General features: G+C 43.5%; 1 protein-coding gene and 1 long non-coding RNA gene across 2 annotated transcripts in view; one reads left to right on the top strand and one right to left on the bottom strand.

Annotated features, from left to right (window-relative positions):
- Positions 1-9: 9 nt before the first annotated feature.
- Positions 10-15,536, top strand: LOC123610850. Its single transcript, XR_006718316.1, has 4 exons — positions 10-411; positions 2,555-4,907; positions 7,635-7,852; positions 15,042-15,536. It is a non-coding gene; the product is annotated as an uncharacterized LOC123610850 (long non-coding RNA).
- LCP2 (lymphocyte cytosolic protein 2) overlaps positions 1,298-24,969 on the bottom strand; it is a 45,881-nt gene continuing 22,209 nt past the window's right edge. The window contains exons 7-21 of the mRNA XM_045501920.1: positions 23,133-23,334; positions 20,839-20,936; positions 19,285-19,351; positions 19,096-19,179; positions 15,578-15,603; positions 15,444-15,463; positions 15,240-15,347; positions 13,354-13,384; positions 11,125-11,137; positions 10,308-10,437; positions 9,475-9,524; positions 5,919-6,013; positions 5,234-5,311; positions 3,573-3,728; positions 1,298-2,035 (exon numbers count right to left, since the gene is read on the bottom strand). Coding sequence (XP_045357876.1) covers positions 1,913-2,035; positions 3,573-3,728; positions 5,234-5,311; positions 5,919-6,013; positions 9,475-9,524; positions 10,308-10,437; positions 11,125-11,137; positions 13,354-13,384; positions 15,240-15,347; positions 15,444-15,463; positions 15,578-15,603; positions 19,096-19,179; positions 19,285-19,351; positions 20,839-20,936; positions 23,133-23,334 — 1,281 coding nt within the window. The 3' untranslated portion in view covers positions 1,298-1,912. The remainder of the gene's footprint in view (positions 2,036-3,572; positions 3,729-5,233; positions 5,312-5,918; positions 6,014-9,474; positions 9,525-10,307; positions 10,438-11,124; positions 11,138-13,353; positions 13,385-15,239; positions 15,348-15,443; positions 15,464-15,577; positions 15,604-19,095; positions 19,180-19,284; positions 19,352-20,838; positions 20,937-23,132; positions 23,335-24,969) is intronic.

Here is a 24,969-nt window from a genome sequence, read left to right as displayed (position 1 = left end):
CTTATCCTTTATTTTATGCTTGAATTTGGCTCATTTTGAAAGAGAGTTAACCAAATTGTAAGCAGATGGAAACAGAGTTTGTATTAATCAGATCTCTCCTGGTAACAAATGCCAAAAACAGCTCAGGCTAACTGAAGTATTTATTGGGTCATGTGGTTTGGAAGTCCACATGGTTGAAATAGATTCCAGGGACTCTACTAATTTACCGCGTGTCTGTAGCTTGGTTCTAGTTCTATGCATTGACCTCATCCTCTTCTGTTATAGGCTGGTCTACATATGGCAGGGAGAAGAGGGTAGAGGCATGGCAGGCGACATGATTCACTACCAAATCGTTGCTTTGGAGTCTACTACCTCCTTCGTTGTAGAGATTTTCAAGCATAAAGGATAGCGTACCATAAAGCATGACACAAGGTCAGCTCCCAGTGTCTGCTATCCTCACCACCCAGCTCCTTGTTTAACATAGAATAGGCACTAAATAAATGCTTGTTGAAATCCTCTTGAGTAAACTTGTATATGAATGCAGATTTTTCAGCTTTAGAACTCCCAAGCTGCAGATCCTAAACTGAGAACTCCTAGTTTGTAAGGATGAAACTTGATGAAGAAACATTATCATCATCATACTTGTTATCTTAGCAAACCATCAGTTTTACCCACGTGACTTCCAAGCCCCCTTATGTTCTATTAATTAGCTTATGAAAATGAACATGCAGGATACCTTTTGCCACTCGAAAACTCGTAGATGAAGCAGAGAAGGCAAGAATTTCTGTTGTTAATAAAAGTTGGGGAATAATAACCAAGGCTCCAAAGGGGAAAACTTGAAGAACAACCAAGTGCCTGGTTTTTGTTGTGCCAAACACCTACTTCTGTGTGTTAAGTGAGATATGTAAGCTGAAGCCAAGAGCTGAATTGCTTCAAAGGATTTATAAAGCCTTTTTAGGAAGGATGATGAGAAGGGCTTTATGGTAGAGTTGTCAGGGGATAAAAGAGATAGAAGAAAGGCCTCTAATAGGAAAGTCTGATCCCATTTTTCTGTGTATATGCATTGCTCTTTCATCTTTGCAGTAAGACTTTGGTAAAATCCGCATCACTTGAAAATGCTTTTGGAGTTGTGGGAGGTGCAGGGGTGGTGGGGTGTGAGTGTCGGTATATGATGAACTTACATCAGATCTATTTGACACCCAAGCCTCATCTCTAAATGTAAAATGATTTCTTCTGGTATTTGTAGCTTAAGTTTTCTTTAAAACTAAAATGCAAGAGCAGGGCCTAAACAGAGTTAATAGTTTTAGGGACACAGAAGTAAAGCAAAAGGTAAATTCATTTTAATCCTAGGAAGTTATCCCATCATGCATTTACCTTTTCATAAAAAAGTACACAAAAATCCCCCCAGCAAAAGACACCAAATAAGAAAGAATGAAATAGTTTGAAGCCTCTTAAATTATTGCTGCCGAGAAAGTGAATTTTAGAAATTTTCAAATTATATATGTAAAACCCATGATTGCCTCCGACTAACAAAGGTTTGGCTATAAAAAAAATCAGTTTTATGTGATACCAAAAACTATTTGTTGCAGTGTTTTTAAACTTGCTCCAAATTATTTCTGTCACCGTGTAAACTACTGTACTTCGAAACGGGTATTCCAAAATACACATTTTTTAAATGAGTTATTACAGGCCCCTACTAGACTTCAAGTGTGAACATCATGCACTTCACAAACACTGAAGAAGAATAAATAAATTAGGAGATATTTGACAGTCTTCATTTCAAACACTTTTTTATGCGAAAGGTCAAAACGCTGTGTTCACGTTGAGGGGTTCGATCCAGTCCTAAGTGTTGGTCCCTTCAGCAAGGTTGACTGATCTTCCCCTGATGGCAGCATAGCCAGGAGGAAGCTTCCTCGTCGGCTTGGCTAACTTGCTAGGGATAACCTGCAGAATGCGTTAAGGTGCACTGGTATCTGGAGCCTCGGTTTTTCCCGTCAATGAGCAGAAGTGGCATTTTCCTGAAGTAGTCGATGATATCCGACACAGACAAAAAGTCCTAAAAATTCAAAATAAGGAGATAAGTCAACGTTGGAATGAGTAGAGAAGCCAAGCATTTGAATTTCACTCTCAGTTTGTTTGTTTTTTTTTTATCTGCATAAGATCCTACCTCTTCAGTTATGAGGATGGCGAGGAAAAATATGTAAAATTTGGCAAATATTTTCATGATTTCTCTACAGAACTTTGAAAAAATAATTTTTCAACATCCAACAAATTATGGATAAAAGACAATGTAAATATTTGTGTGTATGTATATATGTATTTTAACTTCATGGGGGTCATAAATATATAGGAGGTCTAACTGTGATACCTTTGCCTTAGAATTGCTCTGTTTGTGTTTTTGATTTTGGTTTCTGTATCCCTACTTCACTCTTAATCACTAATAGTGGGAGGAGCTATGAGGAATCAGGAGGGCAGACAGTGTCCCGGTGTCTGGAGGTGATAACCTGTAGCATTGCACAATGGTTCCTACATGATCTCTCTGCTGTCCCTTCACTGTCATCTCTACACTCCCCAGGACTCTGCAGCCAAGTCTTCACACCCATTGCCTTTATCACGTTATCCCTGATGGCCAGGCTGGAATACAACCCATCGAGCCTCCTAGACATAGACATGGGTCAGAATCACATCGGGTCCCCAGACAGGATTATGCGCTTCCTCCAAGACCACTCTGCTGGATGCCGCCTTCCAGGGCTGCGGCCTGTGGTGAGCACTTCTGTTTTTCCACACCAGACCGACAAATTCTGGAGGGCAGACATCTATCTCTCTGCTTCTACAGCAACGATATAGCTCTAGCCACACCGAACTGGTGATTGAAACATTTCACCAGAATCATATTGTTTTTTTCCACTCATTTACATGATCATAACTTTGGAGTAGAGTCTAAGGGCTATATGTTTTTCATCCTGGAAATGTTTGATTCAACTGATCCTCCTCTTGGACCTTTGAACTTAAAGAACATGTTTGGGGCTTAAGTTTAGCTGTTAGCTTCCTTGCAGAAGCAGTTTTTTTGATTACCATCCAAAAAGTAATTAGCATAAACATTGACCAAACAGAGGAAAATTTCTTTCAAGTGAGAAATGAGCCAAGTATTGAAATAATCACCACAACAAGAATTCCATTTTTTTTACTCTTTTCCAGATGTCAATTTTAAAATACAGCCTTGTAAATACGCTGCAATCTGACATTAAAATTATGTTACAGAGGTGAATGAAAGAGGGGGCTTATCTCTAATACCATCTAACTGTATATTTTTTTAACTTAAATGTTAATTTTTTTAATTTTAAAACTTACTCATGTGATTTTAGACTAGTTGGAATAGAAGATATAAGAAAGACTCCATGGTAGAGGTAGCTATTGTTACTTTGTTTTATTTCCTTCCAGTAAAGGAAGGGCTTCACCAATGTGATTTAACTCTGTAAAGTTGCGGGAGAGTAGGAACCCTCAAAGAATGTTACAGCAAGTTTCCATAGAGGTAGGTATGCAGAATAGCATAAACAAGGATTTGGGTACATTTTACAACTGAAATTCCTTACCTCTTTACCTCGGAGTCCAGTTCCCAACAAGTAAACTTGGCTTTCCTCTTGGTAACGGATCTGGATGTTGTAAACTTTATCTTTGTACAACACCATGAGGACATACGGATTGGTTATTGTTTTTTTAGAGCTGTCTCTAACGAGAAAAGTGCCATCCTAAAAGAATAAATTCTTATTATTACGTGAGCAATAAATGGCAATACTTCTGTTGCCTGTAAGAGCAGTAGACAAGCCTCGAGAGATCTGGAAACTTACCAGTTGCCAAGACAGTGAACATTTAGTGCCCTGAACCGTTACAGCCCCATGTGTCACAGATTTCTTGGTTGTCAAGAGGCAGCAAAGATTGTATCAGAGAAATTTCCAAATTCCAAAGAGACTTTTTGAAGTCTCTTGATAAAAAAGAAGTCGCTTTTTTTTTTTTCAGTTATAAAACAAATTATAGGTGGTTGAGTGGACAAAGGGCCAGACAACATAAGGACTTTATTGGTTAACTAAAGATTTATCTTCCTACTCCTGGGAACTAATTCCCTAACCCTTACTTTCCACAGCCAAAGTCAGAAAACACCCAAATGCCTATGACATTCATCCATTTTAAAACCTCGTGATCTCCACATAAAATGTTCACCATTAAATATCTGGACATAAACAAACGTGAACTGTCCTGTGTTCTTATCACCTTTTTTTCCTATTTACTGAAATAGTGTGATTTGTCCTGTACTTTAAAATGTCATTCCATAAATTATTGTACATAATACTAATACTGTAAAGATCTAATATTAAAATAGGATTAATTAGTAAGGCAGTGTTTAAGCCACTCCCTGCTTTGTATACTGAATCATGATGGCTTTAAAGAGCCTTCAATCTGCAATAATGGCTTTCCTTTGTTCTTCTTATTCCAGTTGAGTAAATTCCATTCAGAATATCTTCTGTTCAACAAATACACCTGTGGACCAGTGATTCACAGCCTAGAATTTAGAATTTAGAGTTTTGGAGACCCAGAACCCACACAAAATGCCTGACTAAATAAATCGGAATCTCTCCAGGTGAAATCCAGGAATCAGAATGTTTAAAGTTTCTCAGGTGACTTAAATGTGCAGCGAAGATTGAGAACTATTCTTACAGACTCAACATGTGAGAGATGAAGGATCTTTGCTCTTCTTTCTCTGATAAATAGATTTAAGGTTAAGATTCGGGGCCAGATCACAGGAAATCTGGTTAAGAACAGCTAGAAATTTCTAGGGGAAAGGGCAAAAACTTGCTGCTGCCTGTCTCCATAATGGATCCCTTCACATCAATGTGGATGGCAGTTGTATATTAAAAATGAAGATGCTAACGGTAAGATGTTAGAAGTTTGGGGGAAAGGGCCTCCTTTTGATAAGGTATGCTTCCTGTGACAAGACAGATGCTTTTTGTTAATAGAAGCTCCTTGGATTCTGCCAGCCGAATGACTGCCTTAATTTAGATTTTTCCCAGATCCTGGGAATCATTGCTATGGATGCTGGTGGGTGTAAATCTGCTACTAATGGGTCCCCTTGGTATAACAGCATGAATATCACCTAGCAGAATTCCTAGCCCATAATTGGTGCTCAATAAAAGACAGCTCCTTTTTTCTCCTCCCATTAATATTTATAACTACTTAAAAATAAACTTTGGCACAGTACCTGGTTTATCTTTCTAAGAGCAGCTTCCGCCTCTGGTCGGGTAATATAAGAAACATACCACTCTTCATTTAATGAGTTCTGAAAATGTAAATTTTTAAAAACTGAATAAATTTTGCAGTTATATGTGTAAGCGAAAAGAAAAGCCTCCAAGTAATCATTTTCATAAATCACCACCTCAATTCCATGAGCTTTGAAACATTTGCTTTCTTAATTTGAATATAGAATCACTTAGGTGGGGCTAAATAGAAGATATTTTGCATGAACTGCTTTTTATCATGGTTGTAAAGGTAGTTGTGAATAAGCATTCCGTATATAATGAAACCTTTAAACAGGAAAGATAGAGATGTATAATTTCTTCAGTTTACTATAGTATATTTAATAAAAAATTGGGGTTAATGAGCAGTTAAGTGACTTACTCAAGGTCATAAACTAGAAGACAAATGAAGAATAGGATTATTTTTCTCGTTAAATACAAAGCACACATTTGCTATTGGAAGAGCCTGGGAAAATACCAAGGAAAAAGAACATATTTTTCATTTGGATCCTCCCCTTTAATTTTTTTTTTCCACTAAAAAAAATTAAGGGTAATTTAAATAATAATAAAAATACAAAGGAGTATACAGTGGGAGCTTTGGTTATTTGCTGGGGAAAAAATAAAATAACACGAAAACATGTGCTTTATTACCTCTTCTTCCCCAGGAGACCGTGATCGAGGTTTGTTTGGAACTGGTAAGGAAAAGTTTCTGCTTTCAGTTCTGGGAGGTGGTCTGTTGCCAAGGCCTTCAAAAGTATAACATTTTGAAAGTTAATTTGCTGTAAGCTATTTTTCCTTTTCTGTCATCACACATTTCCCCCCTAAAATGCCCTTGCAATTGTTCCCAGCACTTTAGAAACACTTTAAAAAGCCATAGCTTCAAAAATAATTTTCACCTGTTCAAAACCACAAGGGCAGGGGGCCTGGGTGGCTCAGTCGGTTAAGCGTCCCACTTCAGCTCAGGTCATGATTTCACAGTTCCTGAGTTCCAGCCCCACATTGGGCTCTGTGCTGACAGCTCAGAGCCTGGAGCCTGCTTCGGATTCTGTGTCTCCCTCTCTTTCAGCCCTTTCCCCCGCTCACACTCTCTCAAAAATAATAAATAAACCTTAAAAACACACACACAAGGGCTGTTGGCTGTGCAGGCATTGTTCTGCAGACATACCAGTGAAACTTTGAGAATAGTTCCACAAATGTGACTGATTTCTTACACGGGAATGTTACATAATATAAAATAACTAGTCCATTGATGAAAAAGTCACCGTAGTTTAAATGTAATCATCACATTTTTCAGATTTTACAGACTCCAGCAATCCAGAAGGGGTTCCCAACCACTGATTGGATGATAATGCAGTAATAAAGATGATTATGTTCTCATTGTTTACACAAAAAGAAATGTAAATTACCTAAGACAAAGTGAAATTACCTTGAAAATACTGTCAGTTTCTAGAACCAGTTTGCTACCTACTGTTCTTTACTGAATTTTCTAAAGAGGTAGAAGTGTTCAGCTCTCACAGAAGCCCTTACCAACTACCTGATCAATGAGGAAGTCTTTGTTAGGCACCTGTAAACTTCCCTAACATGGTATTTTCTCGTTTACGGTTCCCCGAAACTTTCTGAGGGTGTTTCCTAAACTCAGGAAAAGTTTGATTGTGTTGATTTGTAATTGCCAAGGCTGTTTTCTATATGCCAGGACAGCTGTTAAGAACTGAAAAATTGTGTGAGCCGAATGTTCTCTGAATTATTCATGTGTCATTCATTCATTTATTCAACAAATATTTTTTCAGCACTATGCTGCCCAGGCCTTGAGTAAGGCACCCGTGGACCCTTCCTTTAATCTTCACAGCAACACCGCAAGACGGGTATTCCCTTCTTTTTGAGTATGAGGAAACAGAGAGTCTGAATGAATCGTGTGCTCCTAGCGGCAGAGTCAGGACTTCAACCCGTGTTTCCCAAACATTACTGGGCATAAGAATCCCAGGGAGAATTTGAACCACCCAGTCTGCATTTGACAAGCACTCCGAGTGGTTCTGCAGTGGGGTGGTTCTGCCATCCACAATATGCCTGCCCAGGTTGCTGAGTGAGGAGAATTACATGGGAAGGGCTGAAGTGCCCTGAGCCATGCTGGCATAATTGTTTACCATGGCGTTCATTGCCTCCTTCTAAATAAGCAGATCAGATGGCCCTGAACTGTTGATCTTCCTTCTTAAGTCTCCCACGGCCTAAACAGATTTTCCCTATCCCCACCTTCGCAGTCCAACATGGCAGGGGCTTTTATATTGTGTATTGAATGAATGCAATAGTTAACAAATATAACCAAAGCCTATCCTGCATGGAGTTATTCTCTTTCTACTTCTGCATTTGAAGGTCAGCACCATAAAGTCATATTTGCAGCAGACAATATACTACTTTGTATTGCATCCACACACTGCCCTTACTATTGAGATCTTCAAGGGAGCTGGAGTGGGTTTTTGGGTAATACACAGACCATTCTTCATCTTTCTAACACTGGAGCAACCAATGGAGAAGACTGAGGACCAGGTGTCCTACCGGTCTTAGGGGAAAAAGGATCAATTTTGATTAAGGTAAGCATTCCTCTCCAGATCATATTACTATATTATTTTATCAAGAATCCCCAACACCAACCCTAAAACTGGGTGTCTGTGGAACTTACTTTGAGAGACACGGCTATAAGTGAAGTGTCTGAAGCTTAGATGCCTGCAGAAGCCAGGCAAGTAACACAACGTGGGTTCACAAAACGCAGTGAGTTGTGGACACTATGGAAAAGTGAGAGACGTGAGGGCAACGGCAGAAACCACATAGTAGTCACTATACCCTCAAATGCTTAGGAAGCATTAAAAACATAATGGATTTCATTGGTGTCAGCAATAGGATCTCACACATACATGGGATAATGTATTCAACTGAATGTAATAGATGTGCTCCTAAAAAAAGTCTTCACTCTTGAGCAATGATTCAAGTACTAATATGCTTTTCTATTTATAACACACACTGGTGTTCTTGTATGTGTACTATGACCAAAAAAGGGGGAGAGGGTTGTTCCTCACAGCATTTAAAAAATTTTCAAGTCAACCTTTATGGGGGCACCTGGGTGGCTCAGTCATTTAAGCATCAGACTTCAGCTCCAGCTCATGATCTCACAGGTCATGAGTTCAAGCCCCATGCCAGGCTCGGTGCTGACGGCTCAGAGCCTGGAGCCTGCTTTGGACCCTGTGTCTCCCATCTCTCTCTGCCCCTCCCTCCTTCCTTTTCTCTCTCTCTCTCTTTCAAAAATAAACATAATTTTTTTAAGTCAACCTTTAAAAATCAGGTAATTTCATATTAAAAGCCACACTTCCAGTATTTCTTGAAAAAATAATCAGAAAATCTGGCAACGCTAGGCAAGTTTCCTGGAATGAAGAAAATCTATTTACTAGAGCTGGGTAACTTTCCACAGTCATTTGACACTCGGTCATTCAAGAAACATTTTTAAAAGTCCCTAGCATGTGCCAATCACTTGCAAGTCCCTAAGGCTAAAACAGAAACACAATCTAGTCCTACCTTGTAGGCCTTTGCTGCTACTCAAAGTGGTCCATGGACCAACAGTATCAGCATCACAAGAACTTGCTAGAAATGCAGAATCTCCTACCCTACCCCAGACCCACTGAATTAGAATTTACATTTTAACATGATTCTCAAGTCATCTGTATTCATACTGAAGTTTCACAGCACTGTCAGCAAAACTTGTCATGGACACCAGAGAAGGTATTATTAACAATGCAGGTCCTCATCCAGACTTACTGAATCAGAATCTTGGGGGGGGGGGGTTGTATTCTCGTAATCTGCATTTTAAACACGGTCCTCAACACAACTCAAGGGTGGACTCATTATAGAAACCTAAAACTACAGAGCAAGCCAAGCACTACCCTGAGCACCATGTAAAAAGAGCAGGGAGGAAAAACTGTATGTGGGAAGATGAAGGCCAAGGCTGCCTTTCTGAGGTGGGGTGTGTGTGTGTGTGTAGCATCCTCGCATTCCAACAGCCCTTGGCACACCACAGAAACTGAATTAAGTACTGAGTGAGAAAACAGATTTCCCAGCTTTTAGGAAATAACCGAACCTTTGCCCAAAGGCTTTGGGACAGGTTAGGAATCCAGTCATGGAGGCATGTTGCCTGGAGTAGGTCACTAGAGCCCAGAGTACAAACCTTGAGAGAAGTATGGCGGCAGGGAGGCACTCTGCGGAAAACCAGTGTTACTGCGGAGACAGAAAAGAACTGAATTGAGTTGCGCTGGGCTGAAAAGGCTGATGGGGAAGGTGGGTTAGAGAAACCCACCGACAATGCTGCTTCCTTCATGACTACGGCCAGTTCTCCCTGTAGCTGCGGCAGCTGAGCAAAGAGGAGGGGCTGGTGGGGCACATCTCACTACTACCCCAAATTCTAACGGACTCCACCAGCCAAAACAACATAACCTGTAAAGGGTATTGGAAGGTTGTTTTTAAACTTGGCTATTGTTTTTAAAGTTGGGCGCCTGGGTGGCTCAGCCGGTTGAGTGTCCGATTTCAGCTCAGGTCATGATCTCACAGTTCGTGGGCCCTGAGAAACACTGTTGCTATTGAGAAAGTGGGCCTGTGGGGACAGAGCCTGTGCAGTGAATTCGCACATCAGCTAGGTCCTTGCATCCACGATCTGGATGAACTCCCAAGTACCTAAATTAATTGGGTTTCTCGAGTGTTCATTTTAATTCACCAAGTGAAAACATTCCCTTGAAACCCTGCCCAAGGGTCCATTCTGCCTCGGTGACCATGGGGCAGTCAATTCTGTATGCCTCCAACCCCAAGCTCAGAGACTCCAAGAATAGCAGTGGATTAACATGTGTGGGTCTTTATGCTCAGTTTGATTTTGTTCCTGAAGACCCAAAATGTTCTGGCCTGACTACCACTGGCTCATTTCTTTCTTTCCCAACCCACCAGACATTAGTTCTTTTGAGTGGACCTGGGGGTGATGTTAAGTTAGCACTGAATGACGTTACCACAGACCTTTCAGAGAATGCTCCAGGCATGTGAGGTGATGGGAGGGTGTGCTTGGGTGATAGCTTGGCAGATCTGGAAGGAAAAGTATTGGAGCTCATGGAGAGCATTGTGGGCTGAGGCAAAGGTCTTTGATGCACTGTGGGGGAAAACGAAAAATAAAACAGTTTGTCAGCATCCAGGTGTCACAGGAACATTCCAGAACTGCTCCCAAGTTAGAAACCGCTAGTCCACAGAGAGATAGAAAAATCCAAAAGATCCAACATAATTAGGAAGTGGTACAATGGAATCCCAACCCCAGGACTTTTCTAGATGACTTACTACCTTAGAATGCATTAAAATGTTGCCATTCTTTATCATTCTCTATAATATGCATTTATTTTATTTTTTCATTTGTGAAACACTACCTTGGTAGAAAATTGTCAGTTGGAAACCATATGAATTTCAGAAATGATTCACAAGTTTTGTTTTATGTAAGCCAAATTTTATGCTATCTCATTTATTTGCAGTTAGTGATCGTCTCCTGTGTTAGAAGGCATAAATATTAGCAATTTTTCTATCAAGCCATATATGCAATTTTTAATTTTGCTGTAATATTAAGTCATTTGCACCATTACTTATGAAAGTAACAGTTCTCTTTGGGAACCCAGACAATTCCATTTTATTATAGTTATGCTGTATACCAACTGACCTATGTCTACTTAACGCTAATTTAACAATTATAATTATGTCTATGGGGCTTCTGTACTAAATAATTCCATGTGAATTCTGGGCAGAAAAATGAAGGAATGAGTTATAAGTTATAAGAAAGCTTTTCTGAACATACCGTCATCTTCATCCTGGTGAAGGGGAAAAAAAAAAAAGATATTAACCTATCATCAAAACACAATTCCTAAAAGAACTGCATTTCTCAATCACATAAATGTCTCTGTTTTCTTTCTTTAGTAGTTGTATGTCTCCATAATATATTGTGGAGAACAGTAGAATTTGCTAAGTGGTTCATAATTTCTTAATACAAACAATCATTAAGGACACTCTAATCTGAGACTCTCCTTACACACTTAACACAAAATAGGTTCTGAGGTGCCCGAGAGGGCCTAAAGACACAGTAAGGATGGCAGTATCTACGATGTACCTCAAAGATTTACACACGATGTCTCATCCAATTCTCCTAGCAACCCTTTAAAAATTCAACATCCTCTTTGTACAAATGGAAACATGGTGCTCAGGAAGGAGTCCTAACTTGCCAAGGGTTACAGAAATGGATTGGACACCTGATATGTCTAACCCAAGGCTCAGCCTTCTTTCGGCCACTCCCCTTAAAAGCAACTCCACCTTGCATATCATGTGGCTTACAAGGTGTGTCTACATTGCTCAGCATTTATCTCCAGGCAACCTGCGAAACAGGCAAGAGAGGAGCTATTTGCTAGACTCTTCAGATGAGAAATGATGCTTGGAGAGGTGAAACGATTTTGCCATTGACTAGCAGACCACACCTGTCAACCTGGACTTGTTTTGCTAGGCCAGCACACTGGAAAAGAAAGACCACCTTATTCAAAGTGTTGTTGCAAGTATTAAGTTGGTTATTACATGTTCCTGGTATATGTGGAGTGGTCAGTAAAAGTTTGCTGTCATGACTCCTACCATTGAGACAAGACAAGAAGGATCACAGCCAGAATCACTCATCCCATTTGGCCAACTGGGAGTCCCAGCAAAGGGCTGCATAATTAAACCCACATGGGCTCAGGGAATGATGAAATCCCTCTTTAACACCATGACAACCATATCTTGTTTCTGCAACTCTCAGATTCTCATGGCATGAGCATCAACCCTTCCCAACCCTGGGACCCTCAGGAATATAAAGTTACCTTCACTTACAATCTTGTCCCCTTTTTGTCCCTTTGTCCCTTGGCTCTGCAACCAAGCTGTTGTCCTTGCTGTCCCCATAGGGTCACCCACCTGCCTTTGCTCAGGACATTCCTGAGGCTGCAATGCATCTTGGCTTTCTCTTAGGATGATTCTATTCTGTGCTCTCCCCATCATCCAATGACACCATAAATCTCACCTCTAACAAGTCACTTCTACTCCTCAAGCCCCATGGATCACTTTATTCTCTCCACCTCTGGAGCTCATCCCATGATCACATGCTATTGTGTGGGGGTCTGTTGTGTGTTGTGTGTGGGTCTGCATGTCTCTCATAGCTTAGCACTTTATCCCAACCAGCAGAGTATCTAGCACAGAGCTGCAAGATAGCAGGCACTCGTGGGCTGAGCCCTTGAATAGTGGCAGGGATGTGATCACCTTCAGAGCACTTATAGCACAGAGGAAATCAGACAGACCTGGATTCCAATCCTGACTACTTACTAGCTGTGCAACTTGTGATGAATATCTCACCCCTTCTGAGTTCGATTTCCTCATAGTAAAAAAGAAATAATGATTCTTCATAGGGTCGTTAAAGGCAAAACATGTGTGAAGCTGGGATGACCAACTGCCCCAGTCCCTCTGCCCTGCCTGAGACCAATGGGGTTTCTGGGACATGAGATTTTCATTGCTAAAACTGGACATAAAACTTCCATTGCTATTTCCCAGGCAAACAGCTCATCACCTAAAAGTCACTAGCTTGCCAATGTGCACTTAGCAGGAATTAAATAATTGGTATTACCTCACTTGTTCAGGTCATGGACTTATTAAAAGGGAAAACAGAGGCCTTGTCAACTTTGCTGTGCGGCCCAGACTCTTGGGCAGCCCTCCTTTTATCCTTCCTTCCAATCACTGTTACTTTATCTTGTGAATTACCACCTGATGATGGGGCTGCAACGAACCCAGCCACCCCAGGAGCTCTTAAAGGAACAAGAGTTAAGCAGTGCAGCACTGTGGGCAGGTGGAAAAGATGGAGACCCCACAGGCACCACTATTTAAGGGCCTACTGTGTGCAGGCCTTGCTCCCTGTGCTGGGCTTCAATGAAGTCTGAGACGGGCATGGCCCCCACACCCCACAGAGCCTGCACTGATTTTCCCTGTGCCAAGCATTCACCAAATAACATTTTGTACTTACATTCTCTCTTCTGTCGGGTCCCCATCCATGCCTGAAATGAATTAGGGCAAAGAAAAAGGACTGAGCATGAAGAAGTTTCAGCGAGCCAGCCTTAGAATATAGATGGTTTCACTTACTCTAATAATGAGAAATCAAACCCACTGAGCTGTGATAAAATGAGAAGACAAACCCCCAGCAGAAGAGCAGGGGAGCAGAAGTGGAGGGAAGGTTTGGTGACTCAATGTTCTGTCACTATTGCGAGCTGAGCTAGGCAAACCTTTATTCTTTCAGCTACCGCAGCAAATAATTACATATATATAAAAAAGGTTTAGTCAGCAAACTAACTCTTTAGCAGCTATTAAATTTCACCGAGTAGATGTTTCTCCAAAAGCAAATGAAAACATCTTAGGTAATATTCTCCTTTGCTGATGTTTTAAAACAGCCATCTCAGGGCTCACCCTTCGGTGAAGGGAAAACAGCTGGAAAATGCTAGTGCTTTGGGACTTTTCCCAGATGCACGAGCTAGTCAGACAGATTTGGTGACCGCTGCCTTAGAGCTATGGCAGGCAGCTGTACGCCTGGGCCCACATCATGTTCGCCTCAGAGAGGGGGATGAGAGAAGGAATATATATGTTGATCATCTCCCATCTGTCAGATGCTTCATATGTCGTCATCCCATAAAGCATTTATTTAAAATTTTGATATTTCGTTCATGATTGATATTTTTTACATACATTGCAATTTTTAAAAATATTTCATTAGGGGCACCTGGGTGGCTCAGTTGCTTAAGCGTCTGACTTGATTTCAACTCAGGTCGTGATCTCACCTTTTGTGAGATCAGCCCCACGCTGGGCTCTGTGCTGATAGTACGGAGTCTGCTCTGGATTCTCTCTCTCTGCCCCTCCCCCACTTGCGCTTGCGCGCTCTCTCTCTCTTTCTCTCTCAAAATAAAGAAAAATTATTTCAAAAATTATCTCAAAAAATATTCCATTAAAATATTAACTTGATGACTGAGGGGTTTTTTGTATTTTTTTTAATTTTTTTTTTTTAACGTTTATTTGTTTTCGAGATAGAGAGAGACAGAGCATGAACGGGGGAGGGTCAGAGAGAGAGGGAGACACAGAATCTGAAACAGGCTCCAGGCTCTGAGCGGTCAGCACAGAGCCCGACGCGGGGCTCGAACTCACGAGCTGTGAGATCATGACCTGAGCCGAAGTCGTAGGCTCAAACGACTGAGCCACCCAGGCGCCCCTGAGGTTTTTTTTTTACTACCCTCTAGCCCTGACTCTGATTTAATCATCACACTAGCCAAGCAACACCAAGTTTGAATCCTGATGGGAAAAACAGAAGCCTTGGCTATGCCCTTGGTAAGTAGTAAGGTTAGGCCTGACCCCAGATACATTTATGCCATTTGGTACATAGGTCCCAAAAGACTTTATAGTAAATTTAGAAACATTAGAGCTGACTTCAGTATTCTAACATTATAAAATGTGGTTGAACAGTGGGGAAGACACAGTGACTTAAAAACTTCTCCCAATTATTTCCTGTTTGCTACTGTCTTGAAAAATAAAGTGGAAGGTTCAGTTCCCACATACTGAGATGGAAGGAAAACACGAGCATGGTTTCGGCTGGTTGAGGAGAAGTTCTCCACAAACAGCAGTCATTCCCGTCCTCCTGATGGACCATCTCTCCACTCCTTTCTTTGCTAGGTCACTATCATTTGTCTTCAGAGGGACCCGGAACTTTACATCCAACCTGAAAAGCCAGAATGCCTCAAGCCATAGCAGCCAACAGTCCCCTCCTCTCCAGGAACACCTGTGATGTCCAGTTCCGTTATAGGCTAATACCAGGCAAATTACTGGCATCACCAGTCTGAACGACAAACTCAAGCAACGGAAGACAAGTACCTTGGCACAGGTGGCTTCTTCCCTGGCAGGGGGCTACTTCTGTCATGCCTTTCGGTGGCTGGCGGTAAAGGAGGCTTTTGCATCTTGGGTAGGTGCTCCCCGAGAGGCCTGCAGAGTTGAGAGAAAGGAGGTGTGGGTAAGAAACTGAACTGTTTCTACAGCACATACCGTGTACCCTCACATGGATGCAACAAGGCACCTTACCTTCCCACTGGAGCCGAGGGCTGTAAAACAGGAGGAAAGACATGTGAGTGTCCTCAGCACTTCTTAGAACAAAGACAATATACAAAATAAAACGAAAATGAAGACAAACAAAACAAAATAGGGAAACAGCTTACCTTGTCAGGAAACGCCGGCTTCTTTCCTGTAAGTAACAAATAGCAGGCAGGCCTTGAATACTTTATCAGCTAAGCATGAAGTATTAAAACATAGTCTGGGCGGCGGGGGCGGGGGCGCCGGGATGGCTCATTCAGTTGAGCGTCCAACTTCAGCTCAGGCCGTGATCTCCCTGTGTGTGGGTTTGAGCCCCACATTGGGCTCTGCACTGACAGCACGGAGCCTGCTTCAGATTCTCTGTCTCCCTCTCTCTGCCCCTCCCTCACTCACGCTATCTCTCTCTCTCAGAAATAAACATTAAAACACAGTTTGCTGAAACCATAAATCCGAACGCCTGAGGGGGCTGATTGGGTTTAAGCATTGAAGAATCGTAGACTTGGGCGCCTGGGTGGCGCAGTCGGTTAAGCGTCCGACTTCAGCCAGGTCACGATCTCGCGGTCCGTGAGTTCGAGCCCCGCATTGGGCTCTGGGCTGATGGCTCAGAGCCTGGAGCCTGCTTCCGATTCTGTGTCTCCCTCTCTCTCTGCCCCTCCCCCGTTCATGCTCTGTCTCTCTCTGTCCCAAAAATAAATAAACGTTGAAAAAAAAAAATTAAAAAAAAAAAAAAAGAAGGATTAATGTCTCTTGGGGATTTTATGCTTCTTTCACTGACTAAATGGTTTGTTTTTTTTGTTTTTGTTTTTGTTTTTGTTTTTTTTTTGTATAGCCTATGTTTATTGCTGTATCTGAAATAAACCTATTTGCCACGGAGGGGTTAATTTTCCTCCAATCCTGTGGTACATTTGACATTGTATAAAGTATTACACTTACTTTCTGGAAAAACGTTTAGTTTGGAGAAGAGCATTTCAGGAGAGTCTCCTGGTAGAGTGCAAATCATTTTGTTTTAATTTTGTTGGGTTTGTTTCTTTCTTCCTTTTACTTTTCTCTTGGAAAAGATGGCATGCAGGCTGAAGAAATTCTAGGTGAATCTGAGAACTCTGCATTGCAAAGTTATTCAAAGCAATTTATTTTTTTCTGTCTGAAATCCCTTCGAGTAGATTATGTCCTATGTCTTCAGTGCAATAAAAGTTCCATTTAACTGTATTCAACCAGGTCTACCAGCAAATTCTGTATGCCTTGAACAAGTTACTTAAGGTCTTTGAGTCTCAATTTCCTCATCTTTAAAATCAGGATTATAGATCTAAAATGTATAGGTTTGTTGTTAGGAGCGGGTGACAATTTATATGCAGGGTCAGGCACATGATACATGGGTGCTGATAACTGCTAGATAGTTCTTTCTTTCCCTCCCTCCTATACCTCTGCACAGTTAACACCCTATGGTGAATGATGATATGATTTTCACAACTTGAGGTACAGCCCAAGCCATGAAGAAGTCTTAAGAATCTTGTCCTACTATGAGGAACTCACTGCCCAGGGGTAGGCTGTTTTGGTGGTATAAGAAATGTGTATTATTCATGAAACTTTGCCTTAGGATGAAAATTCAACTTTACAGGGTTACCCAGAAAACCTATATTTATATTTTTAGGCTTAAGTAGATTTTCTTTTTTTAAAAAAAATATCTTCTGATTTGTACAGATTCTCTGGGCACTGTCTCTGTTAAGAGTCTCTCTCTCTGTTAAGACTCAGAGCACTGTAAGAGGTTAGTTCTCTCAAAACATCATGAACAAGGAAATAATTCAAGAGTAGGTATGGTCAAGAAAGGGTGTATTTAATTTTTTTTAAAAGAACCTTTTTAAGGGGCGCCTGGGTAGCTTAGTCTGTTAAGCATCCAACTTCGGCTCAGGTCATGACCTCTTGGTTCGAGAGTTTGAGCCCCACATCGGGCTCTGTGCTGACAGTTCAGATCCTGGAGCGTGCTTTAGATTCTGTGTCTCCCTCTCCCTCTCTGTTCCTCCCCTGCTTGCACTCTGTCTCTCTCTCTCTCTCAAAAATAAAGATTTAAAAAAAAATTTTTTTTAACGTTATTTTTGAGACAGAGAGAGACAGAGCATGAATGGGGGAAGGGCAGAGAGAGGGGGAGACACAGAATCCGAAACAGGCTCCAGGCTCTGAGCTGTCAGCACAGAGCCCAACGCAGGGCTCAAATTCACAGACTACGACATCATGACCTGAGCCGAAGTCGGATGCTCAACCAACTGAGCCACCCGGGCGCCCCAATAAATAAAGATTTTTTTTTTTAATTAAAAAAAAAAAGAATCTTTTTAAAAGATAACCTTTGTTCAGGAGGTGACTCTGAAGGATTTGATGTCAGTATTCCACTCTCCTGACGCTTTGACTTACGGTCGTAAGCACACCTAGAGACTGAAGTTGAATCTCTCTTCCTTTTCACATAATTTGAATAGCCCTGTGCAGCAGACCGCTGTAAACTCAAGTAACCCACACAGTTTCGCATGAGTCATCAGAGCTGTGGTGCAGTTCAGGGAAAAGCAGCAAGCAGGAGCCTCATATCCAAGAACTGAAATTCATTTGTGGACAGAGAGGAACCTTAGGTTACAAAAGCCTAAATGCCTTGCTCAGAGTGCAGGTCAGGAAGGTTGAGTGGGGCTGGGATTTGGGGCTCCTTGTCCCTCAGGGCTTGTAGCTCCTTCCCCAGGACCCCCTACCCATATCAAGGGAAATCCAGGGTCTCCAACTACAGCATGATGCGGTAGAAAAGAGCACCCTGCATTGAAGTCAGAAAGACGTAAGTTCAAATCCTGAACCTAGTTATGTAAATTTGGAAAAATTATTCAACCTCTCATCATCTACAAAGCGGGGGTCATAATACACCTCCTTTGTTGGGTTGGTGTGAGGATAATGTAGGTAAATTATTTTTGGTAGGTAAAACACTTGGCCCATAGCAGGTGCTCAATAAATGGTAGCTAAGTTTTAGAATTGAATTGAAAATAGCTTTATTTAGAGGTAGCTGTGATCCAAGAACACTCTAGGTCAATTCTGGAGGAAAAGGACTGTCGGATACCCACAGTTGGATCAATTGCACGTGTACAACAATAAATAATCCTTATGTTTGAATAGCACCTTAGAGTTTTATAAAGCAGTTCCTCCTTACAAAACAGCCACCTGACAAAGAAGGGGACAACTCTGAAAACCTACGGTCCCTGTGGTCAGTAAGCTGCTAGGTAGCAGCCAAGGCAGCTGACAACAGCTCTCCCGGACCTCCTGTCTCTGCCCAGTTCCTCCCCCTGCGCTACGAAGCCCCCTGCACCATCTGTCAGGAGGACAAGGAGATATGTGTACACATCACACCCATGAAGAAGCAGGCCTAGCACAGGGCTGGCAGCAGGAGCTCTGCAGTCAGTCTGATCTCCACTTGGGTCTCTACCCCCATCACTTGGTGGGGGAGTGATTTGGGAAAGTTAACTCTTTGTGCCTCAGTTGCCCCATCTGTGAAATGAGGACGATTCTAATAGTCCCGCTTTACAGTACCCTTATGATTGCGGGCGGACATGTGTAAATCACGCCGTAAGCACTCTATACATATTGGCCTCTGTTACAACGCATCGAACAGAGTGATACCAACCTAGTGTGAAGGGCTCTCTGTCAAACGGGGCTAATGAACGATCGAGGGGAGGTTTCGTGCTTCTGTCTATGGAAGGAGCAGGGACTGGAAGGGAAAAAGACTGAAGTCAATTAAAAGAAGAAGGAAGTTGGCTGGGGGTGAGGGAACGGGTACTCTGGTGGGCAAGAGAGGAAAGGCCCCCGTACTTACGCTTTGCTGGTTTATGGTTTCTACTTCTGCTAGGCTCTTCGTGGTTGGGCTGGGGTGGGGGGAGTGGCTGTTTAAAAAAGAGCCACATGTTAGGCGGTATCTCATGACGACACATCCACAAGTCCTGGTGGCCTTATCCCCCCAAATCTCACTCTGCTCACTTTATCTCCGTTTCTCACCTGGATAGTAGCCTGTTACCTGAGCTCTCCATCCCACACTCTTCCATCTGGGGTACTGAGCATGTCACTCCCCTGCCAAGCTCTCGAGTGGCCCCTATCATACTGGGAACACAGGAGCAACTGGCCGTGTGCCCTCACTTCCAACCCTCTTAGACTCCTCTCTCCGGTGCCCACTGGGCTCCCACTCTAAACATCTTCTTGTAGTTCCTGCAAAATCTCAAGCTCATGCCCTCTTTCTCATCTTGGTATTTGTGTTTTCCTCCGCCTAGAATTCTCTTTCCCCAGCTCCTGTTACCACCGACTCATTCTGTCCAGCTCAGTGTTACCTCCCCACCCATCATCAAATTATTGGGTTTTCTGTCTCCCCTAACCACACGTTACTACTCAAATTGTCTTGCGTATACATCTGTTTACTTGTTTAGTATCTGCCTCCCCCTACCAGAATTGAACCTTTCTAAAAGCAGGGACCTTATTTGCCTTGTTCATGCTCTATTCCCAGCAGCTAGAACACTGCCTGGCAGAGACTAGCGGCTAATCTTTTGACTGAATGAGTGAATTCTTCATCCCAATAGTGAAGGTGGATGCCTTCAGATTTCAAAGCAAAATGCATTCGTAGATCAATGTAGCTCTGAGTCCCCTTTGCAAGAAAACTGCACGAGCAAGAAGAAGCCATCTATGCTTGGATAAAAGGTCCCAAAGGTGGCGTGGTCTGCCTTTTGAGCTTTTGGGGAAATACATTGTCTTCCTCCTACTGGCCCTGACACTTTGACATTTGCCACCACTGTTAAAGTGCTCAGATCCCTTATGAAGAGAACACATTTCCAGATATTGACACATTAGCCTGAAATTCTCTGGGTGTCTCTTAATTGGACCTACAGGACCTGGGACTGTAAGCTTGAAGAAAGAGGAAAGGGGGTTTGCTGCCTCTCTCTTTACTCCTGGGTTCACTGCATTGTAAACCGGTGGAATTTCCGTCTTCTGCCAGCAGGTGGCGCACGTCTCGCAGGCGAGAGATGGCGCCGGGGACCCAGGCAATAGCAGTAGGGGCCGTAGACTTAGCCTAGGTCCTTCCGAGTTTATTTCACAGTTTATGTTTATTTCAAAAGTAGGAAATAATAGCACAATGAATAGTAGAAGGAGACCTTTTATTATACAAGTAGTTTAAATTGTTTGTGGTAAAAAGAAAATGCCGATGATATGCCCTATGACGAGAATGAAAATCTCTGTGAGTGCTGGGGTTTGCATGTTCCCCGCCTATATATAACCCTCTCATACTGGTCAGCACTGGGTGAAGATACGTATACTCTTCCCTTCTTTCTGGCAAAGGAGGGATCAGAGTGGACACAGCACCAGGGAAGAAAGCGAGGAGGCCTACCGCGTGGCTCCGGCCTGCAGGCGGCGGAGGGAGCACGGCCATTGGTCTCTGCGGGGGCACTGGCGGCTGCTGAGGGACTTTGCTGGAGGGGGGCCGGTCTGCGGAAAGGCAAGGGCAGTAGGGCAGTGAGATGAGAGCGGAAATGCCACACTGAGATAAGTGTGGATTGTCCCGGAGCAGCTGACCCTGTGCCCGGCTCTGAGCACCTGTGGGCTCTGGAGGCCCCATCCCGCAGACCCCCACCAGTGCCAACGCCGGCCTGCCCGGGTCACTCACACACACACACACACACACACACACACACACCCACCCAGGGGCGCCCCATCCCGCAGACCCCCACCAGTGTCAACACCAGCCTGCCTGGGTCACTCACACACACACACACACACACACAGCCTCCAGGAGAGGGTTAAGTGGGCTGTCATGGTTCATGGGGATTGTGGGTCCCCTCCTTCCCCTCACAAATGCTCTGGGCTGACCTCCCCTGTCACTTCCTCCTTTTGCTCATCTCTTCCCTTAAAGGGAGGGGCCGGTCACCAACTCCTTTTACGGAATCACAGACTCTTTTTTTTTTTTTTTTTTTTGGTAAGATTTTATTTTTAATTAATCTCTACACTCAACGTGGGGCTCCAATTTATAACCCGAGATCAGGAATCACAGGCACCACCGACTGAGCCAGCCAGGTGCCCCCTAATCTCAGACTCTGGACTGGTTACTTAGACTTGCTTTGGACAGAAGCTCACAGTATTCGGATCCCACTGAAGTATCCCAGGGCCCAGTTGATAGGCTGGCTATGTCCCTCCCTTTTGGCGGAGGAAAGGCCAGGCCAGGACTGTAACTGAGGGCCTCCTTACACTTTGTGCCCCCCGGGGCCTCCGTTGCCACACCACAGTCCCAGCCTTGGAGAGGTATTGCTCTTCCACAGAGAGTGGGGCTCAGAACTAGGACATGCCTGGTCTAACCTCACGCCTCTACACTCACTGGCCAGCTCTCACTCCTCTGACTGGATCCTTCCAGCTCAGAGCCTCTGCACGGCTGTTCCTACTGTTGAAAATATCCACCCTCACTTCTCCTATCCACCCCCACTCCATTCAGCTGCTAAATTTCAGCTTAAATCCCATACCCTAAGGGCAGCAAGCCCAGACGATCACGTGCCCCAACCTTATCTCCCGCACTTGCCTCCCTGCGTATATATCAGTATATATCATATCGTGGTTTAATTAAGTCATTTGTGCCCCATTTGTTTGATGTTACCTCACCCACCGGACGGTGAGTTCTTTTGGGTGAGGACTGTCTTCTTCACTCTGTCTCCATTACCAGCACATACGAGGCACTCAACAACTTAATTATCCATTTCTTCTCTGGGCCTCAGTTTCCCTGTATATGAAACAGGCTTGATAATTTTTCCCCATATCACACAGTGTGCTTCAAAACACAAAATGAAATGACAAAGTGTTTGTGAGAGGGCTTGAAAATGGCGAAAGTGTTGTATGGCATAACGGATAAGAGGTACCAATCTTTTTGTGATACAGGTCATCAACTTTCTAGCTGACTCTTTGAGCCTCGGCTCTGCAAGTGGACGCAGACTTATTTTCTGTCACCACCGCGCCTGGAGTGTAAGCCCCACGAGGTAAGGGCTATAGTCTTCTTTCCTGACGATTTCAAATGTCAGCATTTAGAATGATGCCTGGCTCGCAATGGGAGATCAGTAATTTTTGTTGAATGGAAAAATGAATGAATGAGGGAGAAACAGGCTGATAGGAACAGACTGACAAGAAAAATCTTAACTACTGTTCAAAAATTTTTGAGTCAGGATCCAGCCCCCTCAGTATCATTCTGTTTACTGTGGCGGTTTGTGGATGGAAGTGCCATGTATCTAGGAGTTGCTCAAAAGATGGGCAACGGGGAGGCGTTCTTGAGTACCTAAGTAGTACACAAAATGAATTGTTACTGCCAAATACCTTTCGGTGGCAGTTCAGTGCCCGTATCAGCCCCCACAGGCAACAATTTGTCTGTAATATTTAAAATCATTGAGGAGCGCACCTTTTGGGATGAGCACTGGGTGTTGTATGGAAACCAATTTGGCAATAGATTTCATATTAAAAAATAAAATAAAATCCTGACAGCAAAGCTCTGGGGTCTGTGTATGGTTATTATCCTATTTCACAGATGAGGAAATTGAGGCCCAGAGAGGTGGAGTCACTTGCCCGAAGCCACACAGCCGGTAAGGAGCCGAGCTGGTGTTGGCGGGCACTTTTGAGCTGCACGGGTGGGGCGGGCTGCCAGGGCCTTACCGATGTACATGGAGTTGGAGTTGGAGAAAGGCTTGGCAGGCAGGATGGAGTTCTGCAGAGCCTCCTCATCATTGGAGGGCGGCGGCTCATAATCCGCATCGTCTTCCACGGGCGCCCCTTCCTCCTCCTCGTTGGGGGACTCGTAGTCACCCTCGTCCTCCCCCTCCTGATCGTCATTGGGGCTTTCATAGTCATCTTCTTCCTACCAACACAGTGACAGGGACGGCCCAGTTTGTACAGGCTCCGTGACACCCACGTGCCTGCATCAACTCTCTCTCTGCCGGTACTAGGACGGTCACTCCCATTTTATAGGTAAGGACACTGAGGTTGGGCGTAGAAATCATAGGGCTAGCAAATCGTGGATTTGGGGTCTCTGTCAAGGCCCTTAGACCACGAGGCGAGTGTATTTTCCTCTGCACCTTTTTGCACAAGAGACAGAAGCAAAAGAAATGAGGAGGACACTGGAAGAGAGGGGTGAGAGAAGCTGGCTCTGTGTGGAGTAAACATGTTTTTTATTCCAGGCATCACCAAGAGGAAGTCTAAACGCCTGGAGCATTTGTGATGCCGCTGGTTAATTGTCAGTTCTGTCTTAGTGTGCCTGTGCTCCAAACATTTCTTCTCATTATAATCTAGTGCAGTGTTGAAGGCCATGCTAATGGGGAAACCAGATAACCAAAGCCTGTTAATTAGAAGGCAGATTAAATTGTGTCTGAAAGGGGAGAGTCAGGGCTGTGCTATTCTCTTTGCTGAGAGCTGAACGTATGGAAACACCAGCCTATTATTCATGACATCTGACACTGAGTTTAAAGCTGCTCTTTTGGAAGAGACTCTCTTTCTAAATTTTAAACTTTCTGTTGTGTTTTATGTGTGCTTCTTTGTGGGCCTCAGGGAGAGTGAGCCCTGGGGACTGAGTGGTTGCCTTTGAGGTAGCTCATGAAAGCGGACAGTCACCGTAATGGTTTCCCAAGCAGAGGCGGCACCATCAGCCGCCGAGCGACACATGCCTTATCACTCTCATGCCAAAGTCAGGTGGGTAATAAACGAGCCCAGGGCAGTTCTCTAAAGTCAAGGGCATCATGGAAAGAAGCAGCAGGAAGTTGCATGTTGATGAGGAAAGGTGTGTACCAATATCCTAGAAATCCTCACAGCTTTGCTAAGTGACTTGAGAAAGACTCTCCATTGTTCTATTGAAAGACTGCTGTGTTCATGTTTGATCGAGGAATATTTTTTTAAAATATGGGAAGGAAAAGTGAGGTTGAGTATCTTCCTGAACTCTGAGAAAGTCTTCATGCCGTCTTTTGTGTTCCTGTAACTTGAGAGCAGGGGATGGAACCCCTGAGTCAGGGAACTTGGGAACAGTGGCCTCCACCTCTATCCGGGCCCTGCCGACTGCCCTTGACTGACAGAGGAATCCCTAGATTGTCTCAGCCTGCACACCTCAGCCTCATTGCTCCTGCTTTGGACCAGCCTTTACCCTGGAAGTCTTTCTCAACAGCAGACTTTTCCTCTCACTTTGAGAACAGTGGGTTTCCCCCATGATTTGTCTCCTAAATATGATTCCTAATCATATTCTGCCGTGTGTCTGTGTGATCTATGCTGTGAAGTGCTCACAGAAGTGGGTTCTTTATCTCTACCCCACCCGCCCCATGCCCTGTTCAGGCCTGGGTATGTATTGGAACGCATGAGTGTTGAGGCAGCACTCGTGGAAAGCCTCTGTTCACGGAGAGGGTGAAGGACACTAGCCGCAGGCTGGGCTCCCACCCAGAAGGGACCAAATGGCAAGCAGTGGCCAAGATGCAGCTTCTGTGCAAAACTGTAAACGGTTTAGGTGAATCTC

The sequence above is a fragment of the Leopardus geoffroyi genome, chromosome A1 (genome assembly GCF_018350155.1).
Source record: "Leopardus geoffroyi isolate Oge1 chromosome A1, O.geoffroyi_Oge1_pat1.0, whole genome shotgun sequence".
NCBI classification, from domain to species: domain Eukaryota; kingdom Metazoa; phylum Chordata; class Mammalia; order Carnivora; family Felidae; genus Leopardus; species Leopardus geoffroyi.
The sequence above is the reverse complement of the archived record's forward strand: the minus strand, read 5'-3'. Positions and strand labels throughout refer to the sequence as shown.